Below are 14,384 nucleotides of genomic sequence, written 5' to 3' on the forward strand. Positions count from 1 at the left end.
AGTTCATGACATGTATCCAGGCCTCACAGCCTGACAGGGATGCTAGGCAGTAACAATTCCCTGTTTCATGGCATGCCTACCCATGGGATTCCACATGGGAGTTGTGAGGTGCTCATATCACTAGGATCACCAATTCCACATTAGCAATAGCCTCCAACTGTACGCCCAGCGCACACCAAGGTCAGTGGGGGTTAAAGTGACCTTCATTATATTACCACGGATGGGGCTCTGTCCTGGGGGTGTTCTGTGGGACAGACAGGCTGCAGTTGGAGCTGCCCCCATTATGGATATACGCGATACTGGGGGGTGGTATGGTAGACCCGCGCTCCCCGAGCGCCCCTCGCCCTCCAGCCCAGGGGTGACCCGACCCCCAACGATGGTGGCCCACCCCTCCGACTGAGCCTGTTCCACCACCCCCCCCACTGGGGTCTCCCACTCACCCCCGGTGCTCCTGGGGTGACTGACGATTTCAAAGATAGCTTCTCACGCCTTAGATCCCCACAGCAGTCACACTTCGCTCGCTTCAAGTTTTTAAATAGTTGTTCTAAAAGGTGCCCCCGTGACCACTCGCTGGAGAGGCTGGATCATGGTAGGCCGTTCGATAGGAGATCTTTCCTGTTAATGGGATGGATTGGTAATTACTGGTTTCTCGCCACATGGCTGTGGGATCCTGATCTCGCCAACGGGAGCAGGCTGGTTAGATTGGAAACCGATGGCAACTGGCGTGGTTCCCAATTTCAGCCTCTCCCGCTATCTAACCGCCCGCTCATTTTCGTGCCCGGCACTACGTGGCCAGGAGATCACGCCCCTGTCTCAGTAATCACCAGCAAATCACCTCCCTTTGTCTCTTTTTGTATTGTTAACTAATTTATTTTACTCCTTTCCTCAGACTGGTTCGTGCATTCAGACACAAAGGGGAGGATTCCCCGGTCCCCCAGCCATGTGTTCCTTGGTGGCGCATTATTGCTGACGGCAGGATTCTCTGTTCCTACCACCTGCCAATGGGATTTACCATTGTGGCCACTCTACGCCACCCGGAAACCCACAGGCGTGGGTGCGTTGCTGGCAGAACGGAGAATCCCGCTGGCGGAGAATATGCCTATAGTCTTTAAGTTTGCTCCATTATCAAATTTCCCTCCTCAAGTCAGATTCTTTGGTGCAATGTGACATTCACACGTTCTCCCCCTTCCTTTTGTTTTCTTGTAGCAATACCCTCATCCACTCCTACCTTCTCCTTTAACTTGATTTTCCGTTTTAAAAATAAATTTAGAATACCCAATTTTTTTTTTCCAATTAAGGGACAATTTAGTGTGGCCAATCCACCTAACCTACACATCTTTGGGTTGTGGGGTGAAACCCACACAGACACAGGGAGAATGTGAAAACTCCAAACGGACAGTGACCCAGCACCGGGATCGAACCCGGGTCCTTAGCGCCGTGAGGCAGCAGTGCTAACCACCATGCTGCCCGTATTGATTATCTAATTTACCATGAAACTAAACCTCCTACACTATTTAGTTTAAAGACCTCTATCCAGCCCTGGTTATGCGATTCACCAGTACTCAGCTTGATTCAGGTGAAAACCATCCCATCAGAACAGCTCCCTCCTTCCCCAGTACTGGTGCCAATGGACCATGAATTCAAACCCATTTCTCCCACACCAACCTTTGAGCCACGCATTAACCTCTTTCTTCTTATTGACCCTGTGCCAATTAGCTCATAACTCAGGCAGTAAACTGGAGGTTACTACCTTTTGGTTCACCTTTTTAATTTAGCCCCTACCTGCTTATATTCCCTCAGCAGAACCTCTATCCTTGTTCTCCCCAAGTCGTTGGTACCTACGTGGACTACTGGATCTTCCCCATCTACTCCAAGTTCCTCTGCAGCCCAATTGAAAAATCCCGAACTTTGGCACCAAGTGGGCAACACAACCTTTGGGACTCTCGATCCTGGTCACAGTGAACAGTGTCTATGTCTCTAACTATACTATCCCCGATTATGACTACATTTGTCTCCCCCCACTTGAATGAACCCACATTTGTTTTTCTGATCTTTTCCTGGTTAGATGCCCTCCGAAAGCTAGTGATTCCAAATAAACCAGTTGGACTTTAACCTAGTGTTGTAAGACTTCTTACTGTGCCCACCCAAGTCTAACCCCGGCATCTCCACATCATGGTTAATTGGATAGCCAGCATGAAATCAGCTTCTGGCCCAACAAGTGCACATGTCTGACAGGTGAAAAATTCAGGCCATAATCTCACACCATCTTGTACTTACTGCAGTTTCCGTATTTTACAGTCCGGGTTCCTCAGTGCCTCAGACAGAAATTTCACTCCTGAATCGCCCAGTTTATTCCAACCCAGATCCAGGTCCTTCAGTATCCAGTTTGCATTGAGAGCAGAGGAGAGATCTTTGGCACAAGAATCTGTGAGAGTATTATCAGACAGACTGGAGATCAGAGGGAGAAAAATAACAGGAATCAGAGTCAATATCCTGTAATTTAAAGAACACTATTAATAACAATAATAATGTACAGTATGAAACATTCAAGAAACACAATTGCTAAGTACAAAAGCAAAATACAAATGATGCTGTAAATGTGAAAAATAAATAAATGTTCTGGAAATGCTCACTAAGTTCAGCGGTATATGTGAAAGGAGAAACAGATTGATGAGCTTATATAAGAATGGGGGAAAAAACAATGAGTTGTTAGGGTTGAAGTGAAGAGAAATGGCGATGGGAAGGTGGCAAGAATAAAATGAAAGTGCAAGTGTAATTGAAGTGATATTGGTGATGGTGCAAGACAAAGCATAGCCCTCTACACTGTAATCCTGTGTCACTAGTGTGCACTTCATGGAAAGTTGATAGGTAAAATAAAATTAGCAGAAATATCATGCCCACATAGCCATTGGCAATGATCAGGCAGCAGCATTGGCTGTTAGACATATTCCAACCTCTCTGTGGGGGGTCGCGGTCAGTCAGAGTTGATACCCTCACTGCCGTGACTGATACATGAGCATCCCTGTTGTGCCAAGATAGGCAGGCTGGCACCAGCACACGCAGTGTGTGTCTTTGATGGGTGAGTAACAATGGAAATATATGGCCTGAAGTTTTCACCCATTGGGGGCACACATTCAGAATGAAATACGCTTCTGGCTGCGATTGCACACTGGCTGGCCAATTAACAGACAGCCAACATGAAACACGTGCTGAGGAAGGCTTCTGGGGAGGTTAGGAAGAGGGCAGATGTGGAATGGCTTAAGGGGAGCTGTCTCAAGGAGGAGCTGCAGAACTGTAAAAATTTAATCCCAATGAAAAAAGCGGAGCAAACCGTCGAGGCAGCATATCCAAACAAACACCTAGGTCCTCAGAAACCCTTTTAAACTTTATTTCAGCCCTGACATTTCATCCCACCTTGGAATGAAATTGTCGCTAAAATGTAAAGGCCATCTGGCCAATCGGCCTGCCCACCAACCGCAAATGTAGATAGATCTTGGGTGGCACGGTGGCAGCACTGCAGCCTCACGGCGCTGAGTGGAGTTTGCACGTTCTCCCCGTGTCTACGTGGGTTGCACCTCCACAGCCTAAAGATGAGCAGGTTAGGTGGACTGGCCACGCTAAATTGCCCCTTAATTGGAAAAAAATAATTAGGTACTCTAAATTTTTTTTAAAAAGTAGATAGGTCTCAGCAAATATATTTCAAATGGCTCTTTAATGGGCTAAATTGCCAGTGGACACGCTTCCGACCCTCACGCGTGCCCGCCAATTGAAACATCTCGCAAATGTGCGATGATGGTGGGCGAGTGCCTGATGACTTGCATGATTTCATGTGCTTTCGGGTTTGGCTTATGTCTGCCCAAGCAACAAAAAAATTCTACCCATGAGTTTGGGAGAAGAGAGGACACAACGTCAGGGAATGAAGGATGAAGTGTGGCAGCGTCAAGGTCTTGCATCCTTATGCCCACAGAAGGCGAAGGGCTGGAGCAGGGATAACTGGAGGCAGGGCGGGCAATCAACGATGGTGAGATGGGTTGTGGAGCTCAGAGAGTAAGTGGCCTAATAGATGGACGCCAGAGACTTTCTGGTGATCACAAAACATGTGCTCTGATGTCGATCACCGGTCACATAGACTAGCCTGGGGGATTAGTTGGAATGTACATTTCTCTCTAATCACACTTCACCCTCTCACAAATCAAGGGACAACCACTCACCTCTGAAGAGGAGGGGAGACCTCAGAGGGTGCGAGTCACATTATTCTACCAGAACCTCAGCACAAAAGTCTGTGGGACCGACATCCTATTCGCTTGGGATCAGTCAGAGAACAGGCATCAGTGAAAATGCCGGATTTGAGCCCATATGTCCTCCCAGGTGTTTAGCCCGTGTCCTCCCTGCGGGATAGCCCAAAGATGCAATCCTGCCCCTCACATCCCCAGATGTCTGCGCAAAGGACTGCATGGTAATTACCCTGGAAACTTTTGTTGGGAAGTTGCCCTGCAATGCGAACCATCTGATACTCCAATTTAAATTGCAAATTTTAGATGATTCCGACATTCTTCGAGTAATAGTTACCTAGAAAAAGTTACAACTCTAAAAATCTTTTCTAACTTCTGGGTAATTATAGTAGTGAACCTCTGGATCCCTGCAGTCCAAACTCCACCCTCAGCCCTTCCCGACTAACCTCTCAACCCCATAAAACATAGGGAGTGGCTTCCTTACCCGAGACTCTCCCGCACTTGACTCAAGGACTCGGGAACCCACTGCACCTTTTTCACCTGGCCTGAGTTGGAAGGAAGGTACGGCTGCATTTCAGGGTAAATAATTTTGAGCGGAGTGGCAATAAGCTCTGACTGTAACCCCATGCAAGTTACGACCTTATTACTGACTATGATAATAATGGACAGACTTTATTTATTATACTAATAACAGTGTCTAACATATATTGCTAGATATCTAATCATTATAAACAGTCTGGTACTGACCTCAGCTTCTGTATTTTACAGTCCGGATTCCTCAGAGCCGCAGTCAGTATTTTCACTCCTGAATCTCCCAGATTATTATTGCTCAGTTCCAGATCTGTCAGTGACTGGTTTGCACTGAGAGCCGAAGCTAGATCTTCAGCACATGAATCTGAGAGCTCGTTTTCATTCAGACTGGGGATCAGCGAGAAAAAAGTAACAGGAATCAGGGTAAATCGCCAAGGCTTCTAAAAAATTGTTATTAACAATGATAACGTACAGGGTAGGACACTTAAAAACACAACTTCCACTTATACAGAAGGCAAAATATTATTGATAATGCAAATCTGAAATACAAGTAGAATGTGTTGGAAATATTCAGTAGGTCAGACTGTATCTGTGAGGAAAGAAATGTTTCAATTCGATGAGCTTTCAACTGAGAAATAACTGCAAATTAAATTGTTTTAAACAACAGGGATATAGGGATGGGGGGGCAGTGACAATGAAAGAACAAGAGGGAATTGCAGGAGTGATTAAATGACAAAAGGGGTGTTGGAGCAAGACAAAGGCACAAGATCCCATGTCCTTACCCTGATTCATCAGGGAGGAGCTTGGGTTGGTGAGAAACTTGAGAATGGAGTTTGCGTAAGATAATGGCAAGGTTGTAATAAATAAACCTTATTAGTGTCACAAGTAGGCTTACATTAACACTGCAATGACGTTACTGTGAAAAGCCCCGAGAGGTGGATGTACTGATATTTGGACCACAAGCTGGTGAAGTGGCTATGTGGACAGGGTTAGTTATTTAACATAGTCCACAATGGACTATTTGTATCGCTCTCTGTTGGAGAAAGACAACTTCTTACTTAGCAAGCGTGGACAAGCGGGAGGAGTCAAGAGTATATAAACTACCAGAGCTGACATGGGGATCTAACCCTCAATATTAAAGTCATTCTACATCACACGCTAGCCACCGAACCAACCGAGTTAACCAACTCCACTTGTGAAGACATCAGTGGCTGAACCAGCCAATTAAAGTCTGACAGGGGAGAAGCCAGCCACTCAGGCCGAACTGCAGAACTGTTACAGGACAGAAGGAGGCCAGTTAGCACAGGGCATCTGAACTGACTCTCTGAATGAGCAATTCACTAGGTGTCATTCCCCCACCTTCTCCCAGTAACCCTGCACATTCTTCCTTCTCAGATAACAGTCCAATTGTCCTTGGAACGTGTCTCCCCCCACAATGTCAGGCAGTGCATTCCAGACCGTAACCACTGGAGGGGAAGTCCTGCTTCAGGCAAGGCTAGTGCCATATTTAAAAGCAGCTAGCAGTATTTTCAAAGGCAACAGCTCTGGGGGGACCAGTGAGGGAGCCCTGGTTACTGAATAAGGTACTGTAATGACAGGAGGCAAATTAAATCATACTCCTCAATTCACTGATGCCTCCCTGGAGGTGCTCCTCCAGGCTGCTCGGGTTCAGAGGGAGGTACTGTTCCCTCCGAATGGGAGGAGCATAAGCTTAGCCCATCAAAATGAACAGAAATTCCAGAGGACAGAGCAGGTGTGGGGTATGGGGTTGCAGTACAGCAAAATGATCAATGACCTGATGTGTTCTGACAAGGTGAGTGCAACACAGAGTGTTAAAATAATGTTGATGAAAGGAATTTGATGGAAAGGACATCCCCACCTTGCATTGGCAATGCCCAGGCTACAGCATTGGCTGTCAGAGGTATGTCAGCCTGGAGGTACAGCAAGCAATCATCGCTGGTGAAATGGGTACTGGGGTTCACAGTCACTGGCCTAACGGATGCGCACAGGACAGCCTCTGGTCAATATAAAACCTGCTGCTTGTCTGGCTCAACAGTTGTCACATGGAGGTCCAGAATAGGAGCATTCTGAAGGACCTGCTGGAATGTAGATTGTCCTCTAACATTCTTCTCCCTCACACAAAACAAGGGCTGCTGTTTTCCATTCGAGCGCGCCCATAGAAAATAGAAGCAGGAGGCCATTCGGTCCTTCGAGCCTGCTCCGCAATTCATTATAATCATGGCGGATCATCAAGTTCAATACCCTGATCCCATCTTCCCCCATATTCCTTTAGTCCCAATAGATACATAGTCTATTATTGACACCATTACTGATGCTTTTTTTTTAAAATTTAGAGTACCCAATTATGTTTTCTAATTAAGGGGCAATTTAGCGTAGCCAATCCACCTACTCTGCACATTTTTTTTTGGGTTGTGGGGGTGAAACCCACGCAGACACGGGGAGAATGTGCAAACTCCACACGGACAGTGACCCAGAGTCGGGATCGAACCTGGGACCTCAGCGCCGTGAGGCAGCTGTGCTAACCACTAGGCCAACCATTACTGATGCTGATAATAATCAACAATGACAGACATCCAACTATTACAAACATAATCTCACATAGTCTTGTACTTACTCCAGTGTCTGTATTTTACAGTCTGGTTTCTTCAGAGCCGCAGACAGTAGTTTCACTCCTGAATCTCCCAGATGATTGTAATCCAGCCTAAAGAGAGAGAGTGAGAAACACATTAAAATGGACTGAATTTTCACCACCGCGATGAGAAACAGGAGCAGGGTTTATTTTCAGTTAAGAAACTTACCACTGGTGGAATACTGATTAAAGTTAAGATTTCTTTGTGGGGATGCCATTGATTGGCATGGATACAGGTTTCCTGTCACTGAGAGCCAGTTGGGTTGGAATAGAGGGGTGTCAGACGAAGTGTGGACTCATTCAGAGACACATGGCAGCCATCATTGAGGCTGCTGGTTGTCCTGAGGGTGAGATCTGTGGTTGTGTCAAAGACTCACTGGAGGGAACTGAGTTGTTACAGTGAAACCTTCTCACGTGCTTAACCTGAAGAAGAGCAACTTAGAATAGAGTGCTGGGAGCTGGGTGATTAAAGGGTGATTATGGGTAGCACAGTGATTAGCACTGTTGCTTCACAGTGCCAGTCCCCGGGTTCGATTCCCGGCTTGGGTCACTCTCTATCGGGAGTCTGCACTTTCTTCCCGTGTCTGCGAGGGTTTCCTCCGGGTGCTCCGGTTTCCTCCTACAGTCCAAAGATATGCGGGTTAGGTTGATTGGTCACGCCAAATTGCCCCATAGTCCAAATGCTAGGTGGGTTTTCTGAGTTGCAGGGATGGGGTGGAGGTGTGGGCTTAGGCAGAGTGCTCTATCAGGGGCCGGTGTAGACTCGATGGGTCGAGTGGCCTCCTTCTGCACTGTAAATTCTATGACTTCTATGAGTTATCGAAGGAAGGGAAAGAGGTTCTCTTTTGCTTTCTACCTATCTAAGCTTTCAGGAAGTGGTCTTACTCTGCTACAGAAGAAGGGGTTAGCCATTTGGTGAGTATGCAGTATGCGACTGAGATTTATTCTATTTGCAAGGTGTAAAAGAGTATAGCAATATGTGGTAAGGAAAATAAAATATATAAAAACAAAAGTAAAATATAATATTCTGAAAAAATTAGTTAACAAGAACACATTAAGGATGGCAGGACAGGCGGTTTGCCCACAGCTTCAGCATATGAGAGCCCCTGGGTGCCAGCTTGATCCAGGACGTACATGTCTGCACTAAGTGTTTGAAGTTCGAGCAGTTTATGAGTTCGAAGCTGAACTACAGATACTGTGACACATCAAGGAGGGAGTCAATTACCTGGATTCATTTTGCCAGAGGCAGTCACACTTCTTCGGACAAGGTCTTTTGATTTGGTCAGTGGTCAGGGACAGGAGAGTGTGACTGCAAGTGAGGCAGGTAAAGGTATTTTGAGGGCACTGGAACAGCTTTTACAATTGTTCAATAGGTTTGAGGTTTGTTCAGCTTGCTTGGACGAGAATGGTGGTTGCAGGGTGAAGAACTAACTGACCATAGCAGGGTGAACAATGGTTAGCATAAATGCTTCACAGCTCCAGGGTCCCAGGTTCGATTCCCGGCTGGGTCACTGTCTGTGTGGAGTCTGCACGTCCTCCCCGTGTGTGCGTGGGTTTCCTCCGGGTGCTCCGGTTTCCTCCCACAGTCCAAAGATGTGCGGGTTAGGTGGATTGGCCATGCTAAATTGCCCGTAGTGTCTTAAAAAGTAGGGTTGAGGGGTTGGTTGTTGGGTTGCGGGTGTGGGGTGGATGCGTGGGTTTGAGTGGGGTGATCATTGCTCGGCACAACATCGAGGGCCGAAGGGCCTGTTCTGTGCTGTACTGTTCTATGTTCTATGTTTAAAGTGGAGTCTAACAGTCTAAGGGCCTAGATCACAGCCATGCTCAGTTGTCAAGCAGAACTTTATTTTCTACCAGGGAGCGGCAAGCTGGTGTGCAGAAAGCAGAAAGTCTGTGTTAGACCGCAGATATTCTACACCAGGGGTGCGCAAACTTTTCCGTGCAAGGGCCACATTCAGAAATTCACAATTTTAAAGGGCCGCATAGTATATTAATTAATAGTCCCGGTTGTAACCAATTAGCGTGCGGCATATACCTCAGCGCTTCCCCCGGCGGCATCCTGCCTTTAGCCCTCTTTTTCTCTACTTTTCAAAAATGGCGCTTCACCCGGTTATGATTCTAGGCGCCTCATATAGAACATAGAACAGTATAGCACAGAACAGGCCCTTCGGCCCTCAATGTTGTGCCGAGCAATGATCACCCTACTCAAGTCAATGTATCCACCCTATACCAGTAACCCAACAGCCCCCCCCCCCCCATTAACCTTATAAAAAAAATATTAAAAATTTAAAAAAAAAAAGAATTTTTTTTAAATGACTTGATCTTGGTGGGCCGCATAAAGACCTTTGGCGGGCCGCATGCGGCCCGCGGGCCATAGTTTGCCCACCCCTGTTCTACACTGAACTAGAAGGGCTCCTAAAAGAAAACTATAGATCCTGTGTGGTAATTATTGATAGATTTGGCTCATAGTGTTAAAATCTATGGGATGTGGTTTTGGGGAAGGGGTATTCTCAGAGTTTAGGAAAGTAGATAGATATAGATTGGGGGTAATTCAAGTATACTATCTGGATAATCATTATTGTAATTAATTGTAAATGTTGTTTTTTACCATTGCCTTTCTCATTATGTTTTAAAGGTTAATAAACATGTTTTTATTCACAACAAGAACCTTTCCTCACAGAATATCATCTTTTTTTCTCATACTTTCCTACATGGCACAAGTAAATTGTTAAGATCCAGCATTCCATGATTCCTTTTGGGATTTGGGGTTATCGCGCATTGAACATCAGTGGGGTTCATAACAATAGTTAGAGGGATTTGGACTTCCAGTGGCGGCCATGGAGGAGTAGGTCGCACATTCGATAGCTCCGGCCTGTAATGGACTTTCGGACCTTTTGCCCCTGACTTTTCTTGGATCTTTTGGGATAAATCGGCGAACTGTGTTACAGTCAGGAGGATTCCCTCTCTGGTGTATGGAGAATTGGACCAGAAGTGGCCGTATGAAACGACTCAGTCCTGATAGCGAGAAGCAAGCGGAGCTGGTACCACGGGACAGCATGGCGTCGATGGAGCAGCTGGTGAAGTTTTTTGAGGATTGCTTCACCAAGCTGAAAAAGGATACGCTGGACCCGATCAAGACTTCAATCGATCAAGTAGTCTTGAATCAGGAGACCGAGGGAAAAGCGATACGGGAGCTCGAACAAAAGATATCCAACCAGGAGGACTATATAACTGTGTTGGAGAACAAGGTTGAGGTGCTGGACGACCGCCAGAAGAGGATGCAGGAGAATCTGGAGGACCTGGAGAATAGGTCCAGGTGGCAGAACCTTAGAATCGTTGGCCTCCCTGAAGGCTGTGAAGGTTGGGGTGCGAGGGCATATGTGGCGTACATGCTGGAGAAGTTGATGGGGGCTGGGACGTTCCCTCGGCCACTGGAAGTGGATAGAGTGCATAGAGCCCTCGCGAGGAAGCCCAGGGCGAACGACCCGCCGAGGGCCATGGTGGTACATTTTCACCGGTTTACAGACAAGGAACTGGTCATGCGGTGGGCAAGAAAGAACGGAGCAGCAAATGGGAGAACTATGAGTTGAGTATTTATCAGGACCTGGGAGCGGAGCTGGCCAAGAGACGGGCTGGGTTCAATTGGGCAAAGGCGACCCTCTTTAAGAAGGGGGTGAAGTTGCAGATAAGTTCTGTAGCGGTGGCTCGTAACACTGTATTGGGGTTTTTTTTCTAAAAAGAAAAGAGATTTCATGTTGTGGGGGAAACTGTGGGCGGCGGTGATGGTTGTCGAGTGCTTTCCTTGCAGAGACTTGAAGTGGGGGGTGGGAGGGGGTCTTCAAATTAGAGCTTTTCTTTGGGAGACTGGATCTTGCCTTAAGGGACGGTTTCTTCACTGGTGCCTAGTAATTGCATCTTTTTGTTCGTTGTTGCTGCTGTTTATTCACTGGGGAATGTGATGCTGTTATCAGGTTTACTCATGTGGGGGGAGAGGTTCGAACAATAGGGAGACTGTTTGGCGCAAGGGGTAGCGGTTATCGGGATCAGCATGGTACAGCTGACTCTCGGAAGGGCAGTGGAGGGTGAGCAGGTGCTTGGCCTGGCCGGGGGTGGGGGGGGGGGAAGAGAGAGAGAGAGAGAGAGAGAGAGAGAGAGAGAGAGAGAGAGAGAGGAGAGAGAGAGAGAGAGAGAGAGAGAGCTTTTCTGCTCGTGGAGGTGCCCGGGGAAGCGGGTGGCACAGGCCCGGTTTTGGCCTAAAAAGGGTGATGGCTAGTCGGCAGGGAGGGGGTGGACGCCCCCCCCCCCCCCCCCCCCCCCCCGTCCAGGCTGATTACGTCGGATGTAAGAGGGCTGAATGGGCCGGTCAAAAGGGCTCACATGTATTTCTCTATATATCTCTATATGTTCACGCATCTGAGGGAACTGAAGGAGATATGGCCATGCTACAGGAGACACATCTAAAGGTTATACAGCAGACGAGATTGAGGAAGGGTTGGGTTAGCCAGGTGTTCCACTCAGGGCTGGACTCAAAGACCAGAGGGGTAGTAATTTTGATTAGTAAGCGAGTGGCATTCGAGGCGGGGAAAATCGTGTAGGTACATAATGGTGAGTGGAAGGCTGGATGGTGTACGATTGGTGCTCGTATATATGCTCCGAGTTGGGACGACGTGACGTTTATGAGGCGGGTGTTAGGTAAGATCCCGGACTTAAGAGTCGCATAACTTGATCATGGGGGCAGGGGAGAGGAACTTTAACACGGTCATTGATCCAGAATTGGATGGGTCATTATAGAGGTCAGGGAGGAGGCCGGATGTGGCAAAGGAATTGAAGGGCTTTATTATACAAATGGGGGTATAGAGGTTTATACAGCCGAGGGTGAAGGAGTTTTCTTTGTTTTCGCACATTCATAAGGTTTTCTCTCGTATTGACTTTTTTGTTCTAAGCAGGGCGCTAATACCGAGGGTGGTGGGGACGGAATACTCGGCAATTGTAGTCTCGGATCATGCCCCACATTGGGTGGACTTGCAGGTTGGCGAGGAGCGAGGGCAACATCTTTATGGCGATTGGATCTGGGGTTGTTAGCGGATGAAGCGGTGTGCGGGCGGGTGAATAAGTCCATTCAGAACTATCTGGAAACTAATGACAAGGGAGAGGTATCTGCGGCGACAATCTGGAAAGTTCTGAAGGCAGTTGTTAGAGAGGAGCTACTTTCGATCCGGTCCCATAGGGAAAAGGGGGAACGGGCGGAGAGGGAGAGGTTAGTGGAGGAGATACTCGGGTGGACAGGAGATAAGCGAAAGCCCCAAATGCGGGGTTCCTCAGGGAGTAGCGGAAGCTGCAGGCGGAGTTTGAGTTGTTGACCACAGGGAAAGCAGTGGATCAGTTGAGGAAGGTAAAAGGGGCGGTTTATGAGTACGGGGAAAAGGCAAGTAGGCTGTTGGCACAGCAGCTTAGGAAGAGAGAGGCGGCCAGGGAGATTGGTAAAGAATAGGGATGGGAACATGGTCTTGAAACCAGGGGAGGTAAACAAAGTTTTTTAAGAATTTTACAGTAGACTATATGAGTTGGAACCCCCGGCTGGTATGGAGGGGATGACGCAATTTTTGGATCGGTTGGAGATCCCGAGGGTGGAGGAGGACCTGATGGAGGGACTGGGGTCCCTAATTGAGATGGAGGAAGTTATTAAGGGGCTGGAGGATATGCAGTCGGGCAAAGCTCCGGGGCCGGATGGCTACCCAGTGGAATTTTATAAGAAGTTCTCAGAGATACTGAGCCCACTGCTGGTTAGGACGCTTAACAAGGCTAGAGAGAAGGGAATCCTCCCCCCCCGGCAATGTCGCAGGCCTCATTTCACTTATTCTTAAACGGGAGAAGGCCCCGGAGCAGTGTGGGTCATATTGGCCGATATCGCTTTTGAATATAGATGCCAAGTTGTTGGCGAAGAGATTGGTCACTAGGATAGAATACTGTGTTCCGGGGGTGACAGGAGACCAGACGGGATTCGTTAAGGGCATGCAGCTCAAGGCTAATGTGCGGAGGCCCCTAAATATTATTATGGTGCCCTCAGAGAGAGGAGAGGCAGAGGTGGTGGTCGCGATGGACGCGGAGAAGGCTTTTGATCGGGTGGACTGGGAGTACCTGTGGGAGGCGCAGGGAAGATTTGGGTTTGGAGAGGGCTTTATTGGCTGGGTGAGGTTGCTTTACCAGACGCCTCTAGCGAGTGTACGTATGAACTGGCTGGGGTCGGGGTATTTTAAATTACATTGGGGGACGAGGCAAGGGTGCCCCCTCTCCCCATTATTGTTTGCTCTAGCTATAGAGCCACTGGCCACGGCGCTAAGAGCTTCGAGGAACTGGCAGGGGCTGGTTCGGGGTGAAGCATCGGGTCTCGCTCTATGCGGACGATTTGCTCTTGTTCATTTCGAACCCGCTGGTGGGGATGGGAGAGGTCATGTGGATCTTGGGGGAATTTGGCAGTTTTTTGGGGTATAAGTCGAACATGGGGAGGAGCAAAATGTTCGTGATCCAGGCTGGAGGGCAGGAGGAGAGACTGGGGGATATGCCATTTAGAATGGTGGGGAAGAGCTTTCACTATCTGGGAATGCAGGTGGCTCGGAAATGGGAGGCACTGCATAAGCTTAATTTATCCCAGTTGGTGGAGCAAATGGAAGGGGACTTCAAGAGATGGGACATGCTCCCACTGTCATTGGCGGGAGGCTACAGACCGTGAAAATGACGGCCCTCCCCAGATTTCTGTTTGTTTTTCAGTGCCTCCCCATCTTCATCCCTAATGCCTTTTTCAAGTGGGTGAACAAGATCATCTCGGGATTGGTATGGGCGAATAAAACCCCGTGGGTGAAGAAAATGTGGTTGGAGCACAGTCCGGGGGGGTGGGGGGGGGGGGGGGGGGGGGGGGGGGGGGTTGGCACTGCTGAACGTCTGCAAATACTACTGGGCGGCTAACATCGCCA

General features: G+C 48.1%; 1 protein-coding gene across 4 annotated transcripts in view; it reads right to left on the minus strand.

Annotated features, from left to right (window-relative positions):
* LOC119967830 (NACHT, LRR and PYD domains-containing protein 3-like) overlaps positions 1-14,384 on the minus strand; it is a 78,573-nt gene that overhangs the window by 9,650 nt on the left and 54,539 nt on the right. For all 4 annotated transcript variants that reach the window (XM_038800859.1, XM_038800861.1, XM_038800860.1 and 1 more), the window contains 3 exons: positions 7,399-7,485; positions 4,980-5,150; positions 2,278-2,448 (listed from right to left, as the gene is read on the minus strand). In XM_038800859.1, coding sequence (XP_038656787.1) covers positions 2,278-2,448; positions 4,980-5,150; positions 7,399-7,485 — 429 coding nt within the window. The remainder of the gene's footprint in view (positions 1-2,277; positions 2,449-4,979; positions 5,151-7,398; positions 7,486-14,384) is intronic.

The sequence above is a fragment of the Scyliorhinus canicula genome, chromosome 6, assembly GCF_902713615.1.
Source record: "Scyliorhinus canicula chromosome 6, sScyCan1.1, whole genome shotgun sequence".
Taxonomy (NCBI): Eukaryota; Metazoa; Chordata; class Chondrichthyes; order Carcharhiniformes; family Scyliorhinidae; genus Scyliorhinus; species Scyliorhinus canicula.